Genomic DNA, 23,047 nt, shown 5'->3' with positions numbered 1-23,047 from the left:
CGCTCTCCGGGGCTCCCTACCCGAGTGCAGGGTTGGTGGAGAAGGCACAATGGCGGCGTTGGGTATAGCGCCCCGGGGATGGGCTCTGACGGCCCTGGGCCTGAGGACGGTGAACTCCCGGCTGAAGGGCAGGTACCTGGCAGGGAGGAGGACGCCCCGCATGCCGTGACCGCAGCGGGGCGGACGAGGGAGGGACGCGGGCCGAGAGGACTCCGGGAGCCCTTCCCTCAACCCCCAGCCCGGGGGCTCTTCCTGTCTGTGCGCCTGCGCTCACCCTCTCTCTGCCCCCCAGCAGGCCCCTCCGCACCTCCTGGCGCCCGCCGCTGATGCCACCCGGGGCGCCCCCGCAGGTGGGCATCTCCTTGCGCTGGGAATCGTCCGCCACCTCCTCTTCCTCCTCCGCTCGCTCCCAGACTCCGGGCTCCGAGTCAAATGAAGGTCAGATTCGTCTCACTGAGAGCTGCGTTAAGGTAGGTCTGGGGGTGGTGGGCGCCCCTTTCGCCCGGTATGTTCCTCCCCCATCAAGGCTTCCTTGAAGTCCCAGCTAAAGTCACCTTCCCAAGACCTCCCTGATCTTAGTGCGTCCCCTCTGAGATAATCTCCAATTTACCCTGTCTATATCTTGTTTGCATTTAATTATTTGCATGTTAGCTACCCATTAGACTGGGAGCTCCTTAAAAGCAGGGACTGGTTTTTTTCCTTCACGTCTCTGTCCCCTAGTACAGTGCCTGGCACATAGTAGGCGTTTAATAATTGCCTATGGACCGAAAGCAGTCAAGAAGCATTTTAAGTGCCTACTGTGTACCAAGCACTGTACTAAGTGATGAGAATACAGGAAAAGGGGGAAAAAACCCCAATCCTTATTCTCAAGGAGCTTATACTGGACGGTCATGGATTCCCCTTTTTGCCTTTTCCCCCCCAGAGGCTTCTGGAGATCACAGAAGGGGCAGAGTTCCTCAGGCTACAAGTGGAGGGAGGTGGATGCTCCGGATTCCAATACAAATTCTCTCTGGACACAGTTATCAATCCTGATGACAGGCAAGAAAAAAGGGGGAGCTAGGTGGCATAGTGAAGAGGGCGATGGACTTGGAGTCAGGAAGACCCAAGTTAGAAATCTGCCTCAGACATTTACTAGCTGGGACAAGTCACTTAATCTCTCTCTCTGTGCCTCCTAACCTCTCTGTGCCTCGGTTTTCTCATCTATAAAAATGAGAAGGTTGGACACCTTAGCCTTTAAGGTCCCATCCAGCTCTAAAATTATGATTCCATCAGGCACCTTCAAAAACAATATCATTTCAGGGATGGGGATATGGGGGTGATGATATTTTGAATTTGAATAACGTCATTCTTCAGCAGAGTACTCAATGTTTATTCACATTTCTGCAATGTGTAAAGGTTTATGATAAAGTCCCTCATTATGCTGTTATTTCATTCAACTAAGATGGCATACTAGGGAGAGTTAGAGACTATAGTATTTAAAATACTATACCTGGGAACTAGGAATGAATATGTGTCAGTATAAGTGTACCGGGAGAGAGAGAGTATCTGATGTCTTTGGTGACTGCTTTTTAATTAATCACTTTTTCATGTTTCCCCAGGGTGTTTGAACAGGGCGGGGCTCGAGTCGTGGTTGACATTGATAGCTTGGCCTTCGTGAAAGGGGCCCTGGTGGACTTCAGCCAAGAATTGATCCGAAGTTCATTTCAGGTGTTGAACAACCCTCAGGCAGAGCAGGGATGTTCATGTGGGACTTCATTCTCTGTCAAACTATAACGTGTGAGATGACGAATGACTGGGAGACTGCCTTCTTACTCCAACTTCGGATTCTTGAGAACCATAGACTTACAGGGTTTTCTCTATTGCTATATTACTTGATCAATTTCCTGTTCCCCAGCCCTGGAGTTCCATATCCTTTCAGTCTATATCACAATGTTTAGTTTTCTTTGTCAACATCAACATGCCTCCAAGAACATCCCATGTAACACTTGGTCTCATAGTTAAGTGGAAAGTTTTCAAGCTCCCCAGACTATTGCCTCAGAACCAGTTGCCTGGAGACTAGGATATTGACTTTAGCCCCAAAGTTCCAAAATGCAAGGATAACAGCCCTGGCCTTCAGAGCTGCTTGTATATGTGTGTATTATTAGTGTATAGTATATAAAGTATTTATTTTTAAAGAAAGTGTTACTTATTCAATCTTTTGAGGCAGAGGTGAGAGTTGCCTGTATGATTTATGAGAACTGAGATGTGGGGGAGGAGGGGTAGTTTGGAAAGAGTTGTGATTTTCTGTTTTCTTCCTCATTTCCTGGCAGCTGATCTTTTTGTTTCACCAAGAAAAACTTAGGATCAATGCTGTATGACTCTCCTTTCTGACATAAGCTTATTGTCTTTTCTGGAGCTCAGGCCCCTTCCTCCCACTTAGCATAAGTAAAGAAAGCACACAATGTATTAGTTTGTTCCAAATTACTGATGGTATTGTGTTAGATTCCATAAGCAAATGAAAAGATCACAGAAGCAGCTATGCGGATAAAGTAGGACAAAGTCAGATACTGAACCTTTGACAATTTTGTGTTCCTTAAGGTTTGCCAGTATGTAGGTTTAATGCAGTTTCAACTTAGAGGAAAACTTTCATGATGTCTTAAGCCATGTGATGTATATTTTCTAGGCACTTTCTGAACCAATGAAAGAAAAGATTTTTTAAGTGTCACCTTCTGTGTTATATCAGTCACTAAGTACCTAAGTTCTTGACATTTTGGGGTACTGTGCAGAGCAGTAAAATATAATCACCCAAGAGTGGATGAAGGGGAAGAGAACAAACTTAATTTCAAAATTGGGAAGCTATGGGGAGGATTAATTCCCTGAGAAGATCCTAGATCAGTAGTGAAATCAGGAGGAGGAATTTGAATGTAAAATGACCACTCTGTGATTGCTTTTCCAAAAATCAGGTTCCCAATATATTATCAAACACCTAGCTGACCAAATGCAAAATATTGCCCTTATCCTCAGGAAATGTCACATTAACTAGATATGCTGTCCCTCATTCGACTTACTCCCTTACCGTTCTGATGAAGAGGCTTATGAAAGCGAAGCAGCTAGTGGCCTAGTAGATAGTACTATGGACCTTGATTCAGGAAGATGAGTTCAAATGCAGCCTCAGATACTCAACTGTGTGACCCTGGGTAAGTTATTTAACCTCTGTTACACTTTCCTCAACTGTAAAATGGGAAAATAGTAGCACCTACCTCCTAAAGAATTGTGATGATCTAATGAGATAGCAAATGATAAGATTTTGTAAAAAGTGCAGTTGGTTCGTTGGCTGTTGTCTTTCCTTCAAGAACAACTTCAAGAGGACCAAAATGACATCATTATGTTTGGAGTCAAGCTACAGTATTTCTGCTGTGACTGATCAGACTAATACTAGCTCCAAAGGGTAAAGAGAGCACTGTCACTATGTTCCAGATTTATTTGCACACTCCAGAATTTCCCGGTAATATTGCTGTACTTACCCATTTGCCAGGCAGATGTTGGAAAACTAATCAAAACAAGGAGAATGGCACACCCATCCTTTTGGGACCCTTTGTTAACTTTCGAGTTGAGCGTTCAAATGACTAAATGTTATAATTACTAATAATGTTCTTGTTAGATGTACGTATTTGAGATGGGTTAACCTACTGATTAAGTATCAGACTCCCTGTCTTACAGAAAGATGATCAAGACAACTTAGCCCACGATTTAGATTGTCGTCATCAACAGTGATCCAGAGAGTCATTTCGCAAACCAGGTAACAAAGGGAGTCTAAAGCTTTCCAAGTTCAATAGTCCCTTCACCACTCTTACTCAGTAAGAGCAGTAGAAAGTTATATTGGTGTTCTGAAAAATTAGCTGGTCAGAATAGATAACAAAACCAGTCTGAAATGGGCAGGTGCTTTTAGCTCCTGTTTGGAGCCTAAACAGAAAAATTGGTCTTGACCCACATGAATGTGAGGTACGCATGGAAGGACCACACTATGTATGCAACTGTCCATTTGACTGATGACAATCTGAATTATTGCCAGACTTAGATAAGGTGTTTTAAGGCTTTCCTTTCACAGGTTCCTGAGGTACTGCCAAGAGCTCCCTCTGGACCATGTGACTACTACCTGAAGATTGGGTCTACCTTAAAGCCCATCCAGGAAAGACCGCTTTTGTACCTTGCTGAGAGGGAACCTGTCAGGTGTCACTAACCACTAAAACAATTCTGTCAAATGATAACTTCTTCAATCTTGGATCTGAGCACCACACTGTGAAAGAACTTTATCCTTTTCTGGAGGCTAATAGTTAACAGGAGGACATAATGACAGTGCTTTGCCTTGGCAACTGCTTGTAACAAACACAACCAACAGTATTTGCTATGCCCCGAGGTCTATAGCTTCAGGGATAAAAAGAGTGCACTAATTAAGCCTTTAGAGCTAGCCCTAACTAGTATATGTCTGGTTCTGCTTGGACCACTGGGAGTCCACCTGGGTTTTGTAGAAACCAAATTAGCATCAAAGAACCCCATCAACTGATATCAGACTCTCATGTTTGTACTGACCAAATGAAGTAATGGATCTTACTGCTAGTTACATACAACCTGAGGAACTAGAACAGTTTATACAAGGTAAGATCCTGGAATTAATGAATATGTTGTATTTCTGAGCACAAATTGGAGGAGGGTTGTGGAAGCCAAAGAATCAGAGCTCCAGAATTAGAGACCTGAGGCCATCAAAGGCAACTCTTAACGATTTTCAGATGAAATTTGGGCCCAGGTTGGTTAACGACAATCATGTATGCAGTAAACAGGGCGTTTCTGAAATGAGGTCAGTTAAATCTATCTTATGTATACCTAGTTATTTGCATTCTCTCTGAGAATTCTTGCTGACTGACCTAATTTTTATATAAACAATATTCATATATTATGCCAGGGCTGTCCAAAATGCGACCTGCAGGCATGCGACCTGCAGTGTGATTTATGCGGCTGCCTATAAGCATAGAAATTTACATAAATGCTTTAGTAAAGAAGCTGAGCTACTGCAGAGCTCTCACTAAAATGGCAAATCAAAATATGTTGTCTTGTTTCAATAAAAACCTAAGGTTGGACAGCCCTGTATTTTGCTGCAGTATATGGTCATGTACTGTATATTGTAAATGGGAGGTAATCTCAGAAGACAAGCAGTATAGGTGGACGACCAAGAAGGCTTCTTTGCAGAAAGTGAGATTTGAGCTGAGCCTTCTGGGAAGCTAAGAAGTAGAAGTGAGAAAGAAGCTCATTCTACTTGTTTGGGTCTGAGACCACTACTCACATTAAAACAGAGACTTGCTGAGAAAAGGCAAAAAGCAGTTTATTGCTTTCTCATCAGAACACTCCCAGCGTGGCCCAAGATGATGCCAGCAGTGTGTGTGTCTTGCATACAGCTCAAAGCAAGTTATATAGACCCTAATGCAGAGAGTTCTCCCCACCCTCCCCACTGGCTCCTCTTCCCATTGACTAGGTTTGGAGCTCACATTCTAAACGCGGAATCTTTTCTCAGCAACAGAGAACAAAAACAAAAGATGTGAAACCAGGGACTAATTCAGCAAAAAGGGAGTAAAGGCCAGATAAACAGGACCTTGCAGGTGTCTGTCTACTGATATAATTTTTTAACTCTACTTTCTCAGCAGAGCAGTTTCTAAAAATATAGAAGGGGTGCAGGGTGGGGGTGGATGGTAGGAGAGGTAAGGTCTTGTCCCACACTGAGGGGGCTTCACTGTTTCAGCATTCCACTCACAGTCATGGGGGATTGTCAGTGAAAAGGCACTCAGGAGATCTATAAAACACAGCAAGAAGGCAAGTGTTGCTAGATCATAGAAAGTGTAACAAGAACTGGAAGGGTAAGTAGTAAAGGCATTTAAAAACCAAGCAAAGGATTTTGTATTTGATCCTGGAAATAATAGAGAACAACTGGAATTTATTGACTAGGGCTGACTATATCACCAATGTGATACATGGCTGCTATGAATATGCAGGTGTATTTCCAGGTTGGAATTGAAAGATAAAACAGACTCTCTATGGAAAATGAAACCAAGATATTTATTCCAACACCAGAAAGCCAAATCCATCATAGCAACAAAGAAATCCATACACATTATCAATGCAGGAGCACCTTCACCCCTCCAAGCCTTCCCTCTGTTATGGCCTCCCCACAAACAAGCTCCATTAAGCAAAATCCCTCCCTCTCACTCACGCTAGCTTCTCTGCTCTCTCTCTTCAAGCTCCAACTCCCTCCGTCTCCCAGCTCTGACTCTCCAACCTCCTGCTTCACCCATTCAGCAGGCTCCTCCCACCACAGACTTCACAGACTTATGGCTCAAGCTGGTCATATAGGCCTATTAATGGATGGGAAAGATCTTCCTACTTCTATGAACATAACAGTGACACAGTCAGGCCTAAGCTTTAGGAAGATCAGTTTGGCACCTGAGCAGAGGATGAGTTAGAGTGGGGAGAGACAAATCAGGGAAATCAACCAAAAGGCTATTTCAACAGTCTGTGTGAGGAGATGAGGGCCTGCGCCAGGGGGGTTTTGCAAAGAAGTGAAGATCAATGTGATAAGATGGCAGTAGATTGGTGTATTGGTAATTAAGGTGGGATTCTCTTTTACTGTTTTCTCTTTTAGCACTTATTTAATCAAGTGCCCTTGAAGAGTCTGGCTTTTGTTGCTCTGATTAAATTAAGAATCATTGACTATATGGTGGTACTAGGGATTAACTTTCCTACACCCTAAATGGGATTTTTCACTGTTCTTTGTTTTGAATGCTTTTCAGCACTGAGGTAATCAAGTGCCCCAGGGCCCTGAGAGGGGTATGTAAGATCCAAGGTTGGCATTTGATTTTTTGGGGCTCTCAGTCACTGGAAGAGTGGCGTGGGACTCTGGGCAGCCATTTTAAGAGCCCCTGGCTTGTAAACCCAGATGTTCATACTTTCCTGGTAACTATGAATTGTGTTCTGGTCTGTTTATATTGTATAAGTTCGTAATTTGTATTTGCTCTGAAGTTCAGGGTGCTGGCTTTTCCTCCTGAACTAAGTGAATGATATTCGTGTGTTGGAGTAAAGTGAGATTGTTAACCCCTTAAAGTTACTTTCCTTAGTAAAGCAGATCAGTTAGCAGCCCTCTGTGTGCTGGTTGTTGTTGGTTTTACACCACCACAGTAGCTGCTAGCAAGATTGTTGCTACAATTGGATAAGGAGTGAATTTGAGTGAGGAATCAAGGATGATCTCAAGATTGTGAGTGTGAATGATTGGGAGGATGGCATTGTCCTTAGCTCCGAAGTTGGAAAGAAGGGAGAGTTTGAGGGTGGAACAGAAGAAAATGAGGTCAGTTTTGGATGTGTTGAGTTTGAGATGTCTCCAAAACATTTGTTTTGTCGTGTTCAGAAGGAAATCGGAGGTAAGAGACTAGAGGTCAGGAGAAAGGTGAGGGCTGGATAAATAGACCTGAGTAAGAAGTATCTACATAGAAACAATCATTGAACCCATGGAAGCTGGTGAGCCCACTAGCCATAATAGTAGAGAGGCAAAAGAAGAGGGCCTAGGAAGACCCCTGGGGACAAACAAAGTTAGTGTGTATTACCTAGAGGAATATCCAGCCAAGAAGACTGAGAGGCAAAGTTAGATGGATTTGGGGAGAACCAGGAGAGAACAGTGTCATGAAAACCTAGAGAGTCTGGAATAACCAGGATAAGAGAGTGAGCCCCAGCATCAGAGACTGCAGAGAGGTCAAGAAGGGCCATGACTGAGAAGAGGCCATTAGCTTTGGTGATTAGGAGAGCAACTGTACTTGGTAGAGAGCAGTCCCAGTTGAATGATGAGGTCAGAAGCCAAACCATAGAAAGCTTTGAGGAGAGGAAGCAGAGGCACTGATTGTAGATGGCTTTCTAGAAGCTTTTAGCTACAAAAGTAGGAGAAACATGGGACTATAAGTAGTAGGAACAAGTAATTTTGTTGTTTTTGCTGTTTGCTTATTTAAGGATTCTGGGAGGTGTGCTTGGAGGCTGTAAGGATAGGAAGGATGGAGATTAGTGATTGAGGGGGGATGGTCAAAGAGAGCAATCTTTTGGAAAAGACAGAATGGAATAGGATCAAAGGTGCCTGTGGAGGAGCAGTTTGCCTTACCCAGAAGGGCCCATTCTTTGTGAGACAGAAGTGAAGAAGGAAATAACTGAGTGATGTGAGATGATAGGGCAGCAGGTGAAGAGTGAATGGCCTAAGTTTTTCAGTGAATTATGAGGCATGGTCCTCCAATGAGAGGGCAGTAGAAGAGGGTGCTGTGGGAGGCTGGATGAATGGAAAGGTTTGGAATGGTTCCTGTGGTAGGTGGGGTAATGACTCCATGAGGGAGATGTAAAAGGCTTGCCTTGTGTTTCAATAATCCACTAGCAGCTACTGTGGGGGGTGAAAAACCAACATAAGCCTGACAACAAGAACGCTGCAAGCCCAGGTTCTTTTGATCTGCTTTACTAAGGAAAGCAATGTTAAGGGGTTAACAATCTCAATTTAATCCAGCATACAAATATCATTCACTTAGTTGAGGGGAAAAAGCCAGCACCCTGAACTTCAGAGCAAATACAAATAACTTACAAACATACACTTGTAAACAGACCAAATACAATTCACAGTTACCAACATCTGAGGTCAGCCGGGAGCTCGACAACAGCTGGGCCAGAATCACGCATCACTCCTGCTGTAGCTGAGAGCTCCGAAAAAAGAAAGCCAGCCTCTGGTTTTATATATCTTGTTCAGGGTCAAAGGTGAGTCACACATGTGACTCACCCACATGACCTAAAATCGTCAAAAAAAATGCAACTTAAACCCACATGGTCTAAAAGCCTCTGATGTCACAAACATAGCACTCAAACCCATGTAAACTAGGCTTTCCCTTGAGGCAAGGAGGTCATCGAAGACTCCTAACTTAATCAAGGAAACAAAGGCCAAACTCTCCAAGGGCACTTGGTTGATTAAGTGCTAAGAGCCCATCTTGATCGCCAATATACCTTGCTACAGGAAGGGCCCAGTCATTTGTTGTTCTATAACAAATTTGTAGTGAATTTAGCCTCCAGAGACATTGTTCTTTCTACTATGCAGTACTACCTCCCTTAGTGTTTGTAGCATAAAACTTTCACCATATTATAAAAGTTAAGAATTAATGGTATGACAGTGTCCTTGGTAAAGCCCTTGTTTTCACTTGAATGTTTTCACTTTGGGAACACAGGTTCCCAAAATGGGCCATACTGCCACCTTAGGGGTGCTGGAATGATTGAAGTGGGGGAGTGGGTGATAGTAGTATTGAATAAAAATAAGGCAGTGGTGGAAGCATAAGGAAGAAGAGAAAAAAATTTGAAAAACCATTCGTATATGTTTCCTCTCTTGTATAACAGAGTTAAAGTCATAGGGATTACATTATTTTCCAAATAAACATGCAAAATACAAGTTATAACTGATCAGTGGTGAAGTCCTCTGACAAGTCTTAACAATCAAGTGTTGTCAGGCCAGCGTGTCACATATTGTCGGAAAGTCCGGCATGCATTGGCAGGAATATGTACGTGTAATGACTTGTTTACAATACGATACTGTTTGGTTACATGGTGAAATATTGCATCATCAAAATTTCAACACAGGAAAAAACCCACAAATTTACAATAAATTATTAAATTTAAGATGTCATTTCAAAAAATTTTATTATATATTGAAATGATGCAAATTGTTTTTTAAAACTAAAGGGTTAAAGGAAGTAGATTTCCAGAGGGGTGCTGAGGATTTTTTTTTTTAAAGAGAGTGGTAGGCCAAATAAGTTTGAGAACCTCTGATCTAAGCAATCTCCCTTAAGAACATGACTTTCAATTCAGGGAGTAATCTCAATTCCAGGAGAAGACAAAACCTGGAACCCTATGACTAGAACAGTAGACAGAATTTATTGATGACTAATAAAATGGGAAAAGTGTTTTGTTGACTGTTGATTAAACTGAATTGGAGAGACATCTATTGTTATGAATGGGAGTATCCTCCCTTTCATCAAACTAAGGGAGATTGAGTGCTTTGTTTTCTAGCCTTATTTCTCCAGCGGTTATTTGTTCTGTGAAGTTTAAATTCAGTCAAAGGGTTGCACTTGAGGACCTAGAAGGCCAGGTGTGGCCTCGAGGCCACAGGTTCCCCACCCCTGTTAGGCTGACCTTCACCTGAAGGTATTCCCACACTATTATTGTTCTCTTTGAGAAATAATTCAAATTCTATTATTAAAAATGATTGTCTTATCCTTGTTATCTAATTGCATCATCTTTCACCATGATTATAAAATGTGAGTTGGAAAAATTGCTTAGACAGCACTTTCTGATTAGCAAGTGGAATTCTTGCTCTTTCTCCAAACAGAATACTTGCACATTAATAAAAATGTGTATCTAACAGATTTGGCTAAATTGCAGTTCTTTTTGTTCAATTGTGTCCAACTCTTCTTGACCCTGTTTAGTGTTTTCTTGATGAGGATTCTGGAGTGCTTTGCCATTTCTCTAGCTCATTTACAGATGAAGAAATTGAACAGAACAGGGTTCAGTGACTTGCCCAAGGTCACCCAGCTAGTGAGTGTCTGAGGCCAATTTTGAACTCAGGTCCTTCTGATTCCAGGCCCAGTGGCCACCTAGTTGCCCCACATCAGGTTCTTCTACATCAGGTACAGTTTTGGCACACAGAAGTCCCAGGATTTAAAATTACCTACCTAAGTACCAAAAACAGCTGCTACCAGCACAATTCATTTGTAAAATAGCTTTATTTTATTTTTTAAATTTATTTATTTATAACTGGTTTTACATCACATTCATTTCCAAATACACTGTGCTTAGTTTATATTTTTATTTTTTTAATTCTGAACTTAGACAACCCCAAATAAAATGAAAATTTCCAGATTAAAAATAGGAGAAAAGGAACTGTCTGGGAAGCTACAACCCCACATGGTGTACAGGTTGCTTTTCTTTTAAAGTACATGTTAAATTCAACATGCTCTTTTCAAAGGTGTCCTGTTCATCTGTTTCCTGCTGACCTTCTTTCTATTCTCTTCGGGTGTTTTTAAATGACCCTGTTTTTGAGTGGCAAAGACCAGTTTATAAAGGAGGTGGTCATAGAGGTCATGGAGGATTTAACATATATGGTGGAAACTTTAGAAGAAATGCTCTTGGAAATCATGGTGGTTTGAATAGGAGGGGGAACTATGCCACGGGAATTTGCAAAGTTGGTTTGTTTCCTGCCACGTTGACTTAAATGGGAAAAAATGTGTATCTGAAAATAAATCAAAGACAAAACTCAGGAAACACAAACTAATGCATTTGCTGCAGAGACAGTAGGTAGTTAAAGCTGTATGCAGAGTGGCTACCAGCTAGTCATGATTATTGTGTAGTTTTATTGAATTAAACATTGATGTTATCCTGTGGGATAAGGCAGTCTGTTAGATATGGTGTTTGCTATTTACATGCTTGGTTTACTGGGATGGACTGAATTGCTATATGGAGAGTATCAGGAGCCTGCTGCATTTGGTGGGGAATTTAAGAGTTTTCTCTTTTAGGGAAATTGCAAAGTTGATTTATTTCTTGCACCATTGACTTTAATGGGAGAAAAGGTATATCTGAAAATAAATCCAAGAGAAAATTCAGGAAACACAGGCTAATGCTTTAGCTGCAGAGATAGATAGATAAAGATGTAGCAGAGTAGCTACGAGCTAGTCATGATTTCTGGGAGTTATGTTGAAATAAAAGTACCATTTTATCATATGGGAAAAGGCACTCTGTTAGATAAGGTGTTTGGAGGTACAGGGGGGCGGGGAGGAGCCAAGATGGTGGCTGGAAAGCAGGGACTTGCGTGAGCTCCCCCCAGGTCCCTCCAAAAATCTTTAAAAAAGGACTCTGAACAAATTCTGGAGCTGCACAGCCCACAGAATAGCAGAAGGAAGCAGGGCTCCAGCCCAGGACAGCCTGGATGGTTGCTGGGTAAGGTCTATCCCACAGAGCTGGGAGCAGAGCCCAGCGTAGGTTGCACCAGGAGCAACCAGAGTGGCAGCCCAGTGCAACAGGCCCTAGTGCCCTGAATCAGTGAGCTGCGGCAGTTACCAGACTTCTCAACCCACAAACACCAAAGACAACAGAGAAGGTTAGTGGGAAAAGCTGCGAGGACAGAGTGTAAGGAGTTCGTGGTTCGGCCACCACCCCGGGGACAGCAGAGGTAGTGCAGCACTGAGGACAGAACTACAGCTGCAGTTGCTTCCGGCCCCAGGCCCACCTGGTGGGAGGAATTAAATGACAGATCAGAGCACGAGTGCAGAGCCTGCTTAAGATCTGAGTCTGGTCTGGGTTGGCGGTTCTTGGGGGAGGCGAAGCACTGGTGTGGCAGAGCTTGCTGTGTAGAAATAGCTCTGAAACAACACAACCTCTCAAGCTTGGGACAAAGTACTCTCTACAAGCAGTCATACCCCGGACGAAAAACTCAAGGGTCAAGTAGTTGGCTGGGAACATGGCCAGGCAGTGAAAACAGGCTCAGATTCAGTCTCAGACTTTGGAATCTTTCTTTGGTGACAAAGAAGACCAAAACATACAGCCAGAAGAAGTCAACAAAGTCAAAGAGCCTACATCAAAAGCCTCCAAGAAAAACATGAACTGGTCTCAGGCCATGGAAGAGCTCCAAAAGGATTTGGAAAGGTAAGTTAGAGAAGTAGTGGAAAAATTGGGAAAAGAAATGAGAGTATTGTGAGAAAACCATGAAAAACAAGTCAAGGACTTGCTAAAGGAGACCCAAAAAATACTGAAGAAAATAACACCTTAAAAATAGAGTAACTCAAATGGCAAAAGAGCTCCAAAAAGCCAATGAGGAGAAGAATGCCTTGAAAGGCAGAATTAGTCAAATGGAAAAGGAGGTCCAAAAGACCACTGAAGAAAATACTACCTTAAAAATTAGACTGGAGCAAGTGGAAGGAACTTTATGAGAAATCAAGATATTATCAAAACAAAGCAAAGGAATGAAAAAGTGGAAGACAATGTGAAATATCTCATCGGAAAGACCACTGACCTGGAAATAGATCCAGGAGAGATTTAAAATTATTGGACTACTTGAAAACCATGATCAAAAAAAGAACCTAGATATCATCTTTCAAGAAATTATCAAGGAGAACTGCCCTGATATTCTAGAGCCAGAGGGTAAAATAGAAATTGGAAGAATCCACCGATTGCCTCCTCAAATAGATCCCAAAAAGAAAGCTCCTAGGAATATTGTTGCCAAATTCCAGAGCTCCCAGATCAAGGAGAAAATACTGCAAGCAGCCAGAAAGAAACAATTTAAGTATTGTGGAAACACAATCAGGATAACACAGAATCTAGCAGCTTCTACATTAAGGGATTGAAGGGCTTGGAATATGATATTCCAGAGGTCAATGGAGCTAGGATTAAAACCAAGAATCACCTACCCAGCAAAACTGAGTATCATGTTCCAAGGCAAAATATGGATTTTCAATAAAATAGAGGACTTTCAAGCTTTCTCAGTGAAAAGATCAGAGCTGAATAGAAGATTTGACTTTCAAACACAAGAATCAAGAAAAGCATGAAAAGGTAAACAAGAAAGAGAAATCATAAGGGACTTACTAAAGTTGAACTGTTTTGTTCACATTCCTACATGGAAAGATGACGTGTATGATTCATGAGACCTCAGTATTAGGGCAGTTGAAGGGAATATGCATATAAATATGTGTATGTATACATATGTGTATATGTGGGTGTATGCGTGTATATATGTGTGTATATATACATATATATGTTATATAAATACACACACACACACACATATATATGGAGAAGAGAGGGGGGGCATAAGGTGAGTTGAAGATGAAGGGATGATATCTAAAAGAAATAAAATCAAATTAAGGATGAGAGAGGGATATATTGAGAGAGGGAGAAAGGGAGATAGAATGGGGTGAATTATCTCACATAAAAGTGGCAAGAAAAAGCAGTTCTGTAGGAAGAGAAGAAAGGCAGGTGAGGGGGAATGAGTGAATCTTGCTCTCATCAGATTTGACCTGAGGAGGGAATACCATACACACTCAACTGGGTATCTTACCTCATAGGAAAGAAGGAGGAAGAAGATAAAAAGGGGGATGATAGAAGGGAGGGCAGATGGGGGAGGGTAATCAAAAACAAACACTTTTGAAAAGGGACAGGGTCAAGGGAGAAATTGGATAAAGGGGGATAGGTTAGGAAGAAGCAAAATATACTTAGTCTTTCACAACATGAGTATTGTGGACGGGTTTACATAATGATACGCATGTGGCCTATGTTGAATTGCTTGACTTCTTAGGAGGTGGGTGGGAAGGGAAGAGGGGAGAGAATTTGGAATTTTAAAAATGGATGTTCAAAAACAACAAAAAAATGTTTTTGCATGCAACTGTAATAGCTCTGAAATCAACAGCGCATCCCCCCAAGCTTGGAACATCAAACTCTTTACAAGCAGTCATACCCCGCTGAAAAACTCAAGGTCAAGTAAGTCGGCTGGGAACCTGGCCAGCAGCGAAAACGCACCCAGATTTAGTCTCAGGCTTTCGAATCTTTCTTTGGTGACAAAGAAGACCAAACATACAGCCAGAAGAAGTCAACAAAGTCAAAGAGCCTACAACAAAAGCCTCCAAGAGAGTTGCTACCACCTAGGTAAGATTACTGAGTAGTTATATTGCATTAAACCTTCCATAATATCCTAGGGAAAGTCACTCTGTTAGACATGGTGTTTGTTCTTTATTTGCTTGGTTTATCTGGATGGACTGCATTATTATGTGGAGTGTATCAGGAGCTATTTGCATTTGGTTGGGAACGTAAGTGTTTTCTATTTCAAGGAATTTACAAAGTTGAATTGTTTCTTGCCCATTGACTTAAATGGGAAAAATGGTCTATCTGAAAAGAAATCCAAGAGAAACTGAGGAACCATAAGCTAATGAATTTGCCGCAGAGATAGTAGGTAGATAAGCTGTATGTAGAGTAGCTAATAGGTATCATGATTTTGTGGAGTTTCATTGAATTAAATATTCTATATTATACTATGGGAAAAGTCAGTCTGTTGGATATGGTCTTTGGCCTTTACTAGCTTGGTTTAGTTGTATGGACTGCACTGATATACGGAGCTATCAGGTTCTTTCTGCATTTGGTGGGGAAATTCAGAGATTTCTCTTTCAGGGAATTTGCAAAGTTGATTTATTTCTTGCCCCATTGACTTGAATGGGAGAAAAGGCATATCTGAAAATAAATCAAAGATAAAACTCAAAAAACACAAACTAATGCATTTACTGCAGAGATAGTAGGTGGATAAAGCTCTATGCTGAGTAGCTAACGGCTAATCATGATTACTTTGGAATTTTCTTGAATTAAACCTTGATGTTATCCTGTGAGAAAAGGCAGTCTGTTAGATATGGTATTTTCAGTTGTCATGCTTGGTTTAATGGGATGGACTGCATTGCTATATGGGGAGTATCACGAACCTCCTGCATTTGGTGAGGAAGTTAAGAGTTTCTCTTTCAGGGAATTTGCGAAGTTGATTTGTTTCTTGCCCCATGGACTTGAATGGGAGAAAAGGCATATCTGAAAATAAATCCAAGCGAAAACTCAGGCAACGCTGGCTAATGCAATAGCTGCAGAAATAGTAGGTAGATAAAGATGTATGCAGAGTAGCTACCAGGTAGTCATGATTGTGGGCATTTACTTTGAAATAAATGTTCCATGTTCTCTTATGGGAAAAGGCACTCTGTTAGATATGGTGTTTGCTGTTTACTTGATTTGTTTACTACGGTGGACTCCATTGCTATGTTTTAAGTAACAGGACATTTTGCATTTGCTGGGGTCGTTCGTAGTTTTCTATTTTGGGGAATTTGCAAAGTTGCTTTGTTTCTTGCCCCATTGAGTTGAATGGAAGAAAAGATATATTTGAAAATAAATCCAAGAGAAAAGTGAGGTCCCACAAGCTAATGCATTTGCTCCAGAGACAGTAGGAAGATAAATCTCTATGCAGAGCAGTTACCAGCTAGTCATGATTTCTGGGGAGTTATGTTGAAATAAATGTTCCTTGTTATCCTATGGGAAAAGGTACTCTGTTAGATATGGAGTTTGGCCTTTACTAACTAGGTTTACTTGGATGGACTGCATTGGTATGTGGAGTATGCTATGAGGTATTCATATGAGGAACTTTCTGCCTTTGGTGGGGAAGTTAATAGTTTTCTCTTCCATGTAATTTGCAAAGTTGTTTTGTTTCCTGCCACATTGACTTCAAAGGGAGAAAAGGTATATCTGAAAATAAATCAAAGACAAACTCAGCAAACACAAGCCAATGGATTAGCTACGGAGACAGTTGGAAGATAATGCTGTATGTAGAGTAGCTAACAACTAGTCATGATTACTGTGGAGTTTCATTGAATTAAATCTTCTGTGTTATCATATGGCAAAAGTCACTCTGTTAAATATGGTCTTTGGTCTTTATTTGTTTGATTTACTTGGATGGACTGCATTGGTACGTGGAGTGTATCAGGACCTTTCTACATTTGGTAGGGAAGGTAAGAGTTTTCTCTTCCAGGAAATTTGCAAGGTTGATTTGTTTCTTGCCCCATTGACTTGAATGGGAGAAAAAGTGCATCTGAAAATACATCCAAGAGAAAACTCAGGAAACGCAGGCTAATGCATTAGCTGCAGAGATAATAGATAGATAAAGATGTATGCAGAGTAGCTACCAGGTAGACATGGTTTCTCGGTAGTTAAGTTGAAATAAATATTCCATGTTATCCCGTGGGAAAAGGCCCTCTTTTAGATATGTTGCTTCCTGTTTACTTGATTTGTTTATTGGGTGAACTGCATTGCTATGTGGAGAGTAACGGGACCTTTTTGCTTTTGATTGTGACATTAACAGGGTCTATTTCAGGGAATTTGTAAAGTTGATGTGTTTCTTGCCCCATTGATTTGAATAGGAGAAAAGGTATATCAGAAAAGAAATCCAAGAGAAAACTCAGGAAACCCAAGCCAATGCATTAGCTGCAGAAATAATAAGTAGATAAAGCTGCATGTATAGTAGCTAACAGCTAGTCATGATTACTGTGGAGTTTCATTGAGTTAAATCTTCTGTGTTATCCTATGGGAAAAGTCACTCTGTTAGACATGGTGTTTGGTCTTTATTTTCTTGGTTTATTTGGATGGACTGCATTGGTATGTGGAGCCTATCAGGACCTTTCCATATTTGGTGGGGAAGTTAAGAGTTTTGTCTTTCAGGGAATTTGCAAAGTTGGTCTTTTTCTTGCCCCATGGACTTGAGTGGTAGAAAAGGTATATCTGAAAATTAATCCAAGAGAAAACTGAGGTAACACAGGCTAATGCATTCACTGCAGAGATAGTAGTTAGGTAAAGATGTATGCAGAGTAGCTACCAGCTAGTCGTAATTTCTCGGTAGTTAAGTTGAAATAAATATTCCAAGTTATCTTATGGGAAAAGGCACTCTGTTAGATATGGTGTTTGCTGTTTACTTGATTTGTTTACTTGGGTGCACTGCATTGCTATTTGGAGCATAACAGGACCTTTTTGCATTTGGTGGGGACGTTAGGAGCTTTCTATTTCAGGGAATTTGCAAAGTTGATTTATTTCTTGCCCCATTGACTTGAATTGGAGAAAAGGTATATCTGAAAAGAAATCCAAGAGAAAACTCAGGAAGCATAAGCCGATGCTTTAGCTGCAGAGATAGTAGGGCGATCAAGCTGTATGCAGAGTTGCTACCAGCTAGTTATGATTACTGAGGAACTATATTGAAATAAACCTTCCATGATATCCTAAGGGAAAAGTCACTCGGTTAGATACAGTGTTTAGTCTTTATTTGCTTGCTTTATCTGGCTGGACTGCATTACTATGTGGAGAGTATCAGGAGCCTTCTGCATTTGGTTGGGAAGGTAAGAGTCTTCTCTTTCAAGGAATTTGCAAATTTGAATTGTTTTTCTTGCCCGATAGACTTAAATGGGAGAAATGGTCTATCTGAAAATAAATCCAAGAAAAAACTCAGGAAACACAGGCTAATGCATTAGCTGCAGAGATAGTAGGTGTATAAAAGATGTATGCAGAGTAGCTAGCAGGTAGGCCTGGTTTCTGGGAGTTACGTTGAATTAAATGATCCATGTACTCTGATGGGAAAAGACACTCTGTTAGATATGTTGTTTGCTGTTTACATGATTTGTTTGTTTGCGTGGGCTGCATTGCTGTGTGGAGACTAATAGGATCTTTTGGCATTTGGTGGGGAAGTTAAAAGATTTCTCTTTCAGGGAAGTTGAGTTGTTTCTTGGCCCATTGTCTTAAATGGGAGAAATTGTCTATCTGAAAACAAGTAAAAGAAAAAAATTGAGGAAACATAAGCTAATGCATTAGCTGCAGAAATAGTAGTTAGATAAAGATGTGCGCAGAGTAGCTAACAGCTAGTCATGATTACTGTGGAGCTTCATTGAATTAAATCTATGTTATACTATGGGAAAAGTCACTCTATTAGATATGGTGTTTGGTCTTTATTTGTTTGCTTTACTTGGATGGGCTTAATTGGTATCTGGAGTGTATCAGGATCTTTCTACCTTTGGTGGGGAAGTTAAGAGTTTTCTCTTTCAGGGAATTTGCAGAGTTGATTTCTTTGTTGTCCTTTGACTTGAATAGGAGAAAAGGTACATGTGAAAATAATTCCAAGAGAAAACTCAGGAAACGAAGGCTAATGCTTTAGCTGCAGAGATAGGAGGTAGATAAAGACGTATGCAGAGTAGCTACCAGGTAGACATGGTTTCTGGGGAGTTATGTTACATTAAATGTTCAATGTTATCTGATGGGAAAAGACACTCCGTTATGTATGTTGTTTACTGTTTACTTGATTTTTTTGCTTGTGTGGACTGCATTGGTATGTGGGGACTAACAAGACCTTTTGGCATTTGGTGGGGAAGTTAAAAAATTTCCCTTTCAGGGAATTTGCAAAGTTGCATTGTTTCTTACCCCATTGCTTTCAGTGGAAGAAAAGTTACATCTGAAAATAAATCCAAGAGAAAACTCAAGAAACACATGCTAATGCTTGAGCTACAGAGATATTAGGTAGATAAAGCTGCATGCAGAGTTGCTACCAGCCAGTTATGATTACTGAGGATTTACATTGAAATAAACCTTCCATGATATCGTAAGGGAAAAGTCACTCTGTTAGATATGTTTCCATTTCAACGAATTTGCAAAGTTGAATTGTTTCTTGCCCCATTGATTTAAATGGGAGAAAAGGTCTTTCTGAAAATAAATCCAAGAGAAAACTGAGGAAACACAAGCTAAGGCGTTAGCTGCAGAGATAATAGGTACATAAAGCTGTGTGTAGAGTTGCTACCAGCTAGGTAAGATTACTGAGGAGTTACATTGAAAAAAACCTTCCATGATATCCTAAGGGAAAAGTCACTTTGTTAGATATGTTAGATTTGTTAGATTTCAAGGAATTTGAAAAGTTGAATTGTTTCTTGCCCCATTGATTTAAATAGGAGAAATGGTCTTTCTGAAAATAAATCCAAGAGAAAACTGAGGAAACACAAGCTAAGGCGTTAGCTGCAGAGATAATAGGTACATAAAGCTGTGTGTAGAGTTGCTACCAGCTAGGTAAGATTACTGAGGAGTTACATTGAAAAAAACCTTCCATGATATCCTAAGGGAAAAGTCACTTTGTTAGATATGTTAGATTTGTTAGATTTCAAGGAATTTGCAAAGTTGAATTGTTTCTTGCCCCATTGATTTAAATAGGAGAAATGGTCTTTCTGAAAATAAATCCAAGAGAAAACTGAGGAAACACAAGCTAAGGTGTTAGCTGCAGAGATAATAGGTACATAAAGCTGTATGTAGAGTAGCTAACAACTAGTCATGATTACCGTGGAGTTTCACTGAATTAAATCTTCTGTGTTCTTCTATGGGAAAATTCACTCTTTTGATATGGTGTTTGGTCTTTGTTTGCTTGGTTTACTTGGATGGACTGCATTGGTATGGGGAGCATAACAGGACCTTTCTACCTTTGGTCAAGCTGTTAAGAGTTTTCTATTTCAGGGAATTTTCAAAGTTGATTTGTTTCTTGCCCCATTGACTTGAATTGGAGAAACTGTAAGTATGAAAATAAATCCAAGAGAAAAAACAGGAAACGCAGGCTAATGCATTAGCTGCAAAGATACTAGGTTTATAAAGCAATATGGAGAGTAGCTAGCAGCTAGTGATGATTTCTGGGGAGTAATGTTGAAATAAATATTCCATGTTATCCTATGGGAACATGTACTCTGTTAGGTATGGTGTTTGTTCTTCACTAGTTTGGTTTACTTGGATGAAATGCATAGGTATGTGGAGTGTATCAGGACCTTTCTACCTTTGTTGGGGAAGTTAAGAGTTATCTCTTTCAGGGAATTTGATAAGTTGATTTGTTTCTTGCCCCATTGACTTGAATGGGAGAAAAGGTATATCTGAAAATAAATCCAAGATTAAACAGAGGAAACACAAGGTAATGCTTTCACTGCAGAGATAATAGGTGGATAAAGCTGTATGTAGAGCAGGTAACAGCCAGTCATGATTACTGCAGAGTTTCATTGAATTAAATCTTCTGTGTTATTCTATAGGAAAAGTCACTTTGTTAGATAGGGTGTTTGGTGTTTGCTTTCTTGGTTTACTTGGATGGACTGCATTGGTATGTTGAGTGTATCAGGACCTTTCTACATATGTTTGTATAGTTAACAGTTTTCTCTTTCAGGGAATTTGCAAAGTTGCTTTGTTTCTTACCCCATTGAGTTGAATGGAAGAAAAGGTATATCTGAAAATAAATCCAAGAGAGAACTCAGGTAACACGAGCTAATGCTTTAGCTGCAGAGATAGTGGGAACATAAGGCTGTATGCAGAGCAGTTACCAGCTAGTCATGATTTCTATGGAGTTATGTTGAAAAGAAATTTTCCATGTTATCCTATGGGAAAAGGTACTCTGTTAGACATGGTGTTTGCTATTTACTTGCTTGGATTACTGGGATGAATTGCATTGGTATATGGAGGGTATCACGGCCTTTCTACCTTTGGTGGGAAAGTTAGAAGTTTTCAATTTCATGGAATTTGAAAAGTTGATTTGTTTCTTGCCCCTTGATTGAATGGGAGAAAAGGCATATCTGAAAATAAATCAAAGACAAAACTCAGGAAACACCAGCTAATGCCTTTGCTGCAAAGATAGTAGTAAGATAAAGCTGTATGCAGAGTAGCTACCAGCTAGTTCTAATTACTGTGGAGTTTCATTGAATTAAACATTGATGTTATCCTGTGGGAAAAGTCACTCTGGTAGATATGATGTTTGCTGTTTACATGCTTGGTTTACTGGGATGGACTGCATTGCTACATGGAGAGTATCAGGAGCAATCCGAATTTGGTGGGGAAGTTAAGAGTCATCTCTTTCAGGGAATTTGCAACGTTGATTTGTTTCTTGCCCCATTGACTTGAATGGGAGAAAAGGTATACCTGAAAATAAATCCAAGAGAAAAATCAGGAAACAAAGGGTAATGCATGAGCTGCAGAGATAGTAGGTAGATACAGAAGTATGCAGACTTCCTACCAGCTACTTATGATTACTGAGGAGTTTCATTGAATTAAACATTTCATGTTATCCTATGGGAAAAGTCACTCTGTTAGATACGGTGTTTGGTCTTTCTTTGCTTGGTTTATCTAGATGGACTGCATTACTATGTGGAGCGTATCAGGACCTTATTGCATTTGGTTGGGAAGATAAGTCTTTTCTCTTTCAGAGAATTTGCAAATTTGAATTGTTTCTGGCCCCTTTGATTTAAATGGGAGAAATGGTCTATCTGAAAACAATCCAAGAGAAAACTGAGGAAACACAAGCTAACGAATTCACTCCAGAGATAATAGGTAGATAACGCTGTATGTAGAGCTGCTATCAGCTAGTCATGATTAATGTGGAGTTTCATTGAATTAAATCATCTATATTCTTTTATGTAAAAAGTCACTTTGTTAGATATGGTCTTTGGTCTTTACTTGCTTGGTTTACTTGGATGGACTGCATTGGTATGTGGAGTGTATCAGGACCTTTCTACATTTGGTAGGGAAGTTAAGAGTTTTCTCTTTCAGGGAATTTGCGAAGTTGATTTGTTTCTTGCCCCATTGACTCGAATGGGAGAAAAGATATGTATGCAAATAAATCCAAGAGAAAACTCAGGAAACACAGGCTAATGCATTAGCTGCAGATATATTATGTAGATAAAGATATATGCAGAGCAGCTAGCAGCTAGTGATGATTTCTTGGGAGTAACGTTGAAATAAATATTCCATGTTATCCTATGGGAACATGTACTCTGTTAGGTATGGTTTTTGTTCTTTAGTAGCTTGGTTTACTTCGATGAACTGCATTGGTATGTGGAGAGTATCAGGACCTTTCTACCTCTGTTGGGGAAGCTAAGAGAAAGCTCCTCATTCTCTACACATAGCAATGAAGTCCATCCAAGTAAACCAAATTAGTAAACAACAATCACTATATCTAGCAGAGTGCCTATGCCCCTAGGATAACATGGAAGGTTAATTTAATGACACTGAAGAGTAATAAGGACTAGATGGAAGCTGCTTCACATACACTTTTATCTACTTACTATCTCTGCATGTAATGCATTAGCTTGTGTTTCCTGAGTTTTCTCTTGGATTTATTTTCATATATACCTTTTCTCAAATTCAGGTCAATGGGGGATGAAAAACAAGTCAACTTTGCCAATTCCCATTAAGACAAAAGGCGTAACGTCCCCACCAAATGTAGAAAGCTCTTGATTCTCTACACACAGCAATGCAGTCCATCCAAATAAACCAAGCAAGTAAAAAGCAAACACCATATCTACCAGAGTGCCTTTTCCCCTAGGATAACATGGAAGGTTTATTTCAATGAAACTCAACAGTAATCATGACTAGCTGGAATCTGCTCTCCATACAGTTTTATCTACCTACTGTC

At 40.5% G+C, this 23,047-nt stretch overlaps 1 protein-coding gene across 2 annotated transcripts; it reads left to right on the top strand.

The window, feature by feature from the left end:
• The first annotated feature begins 20 nt into the window (after window positions 1–20).
• On the top strand, window positions 21–2,445 carry ISCA2 (iron-sulfur cluster assembly 2). Of its 2 annotated transcripts, none has more exons than XM_036736900.1 (4): window positions 21–132; window positions 296–470; window positions 923–1,038; window positions 1,599–2,445. In XM_036736900.1, the coding sequence occupies exons 1-4, from the start codon at window positions 50–52 to the stop codon at window positions 1,771–1,773; spliced, it is 549 nt and encodes a 182-aa protein (XP_036592795.1). In that variant the 5' UTR covers window positions 21–49; the 3' UTR covers window positions 1,774–2,445. The 2 variants fall into 2 exon arrangements, with proteins under 2 accessions (XP_036592795.1, XP_036592794.1); XM_036736899.1 differs by having other exon boundaries at window positions 293–470.
• Window positions 2,446–23,047: the final 20,602 nt, after the last annotated feature.

This window comes from Trichosurus vulpecula, chromosome 8 (genome assembly GCF_011100635.1).
Source record: "Trichosurus vulpecula isolate mTriVul1 chromosome 8, mTriVul1.pri, whole genome shotgun sequence".
Lineage (NCBI taxonomy): Eukaryota > Metazoa > Chordata > Mammalia > Diprotodontia > Phalangeridae > Trichosurus > Trichosurus vulpecula.
The sequence above is the reverse complement of the archived record's forward strand: the minus strand, read 5'-3'. Positions and strand labels throughout refer to the sequence as shown.

Excerpts from the sequence above, each read along its gene's own strand:
- ISCA2 (XM_036736899.1), top strand. The coding sequence starts at position 50 with ATGGCGGCGTTGGGTATAGCGCCCCGGGGATGGGCTCTGACGGCCCTG. Across the intron at positions 133-292 it reads AACTCCCGGCTGAAGGGCAG|CAGGCCCCTCCGCACCTCCT; the intron begins GTACCTGGCAGG and ends TCTGCCCCCCAG. Across the intron at positions 471-922 it reads TCACTGAGAGCTGCGTTAAG|AGGCTTCTGGAGATCACAGA; the intron begins GTAGGTCTGGGG and ends TTTCCCCCCCAG.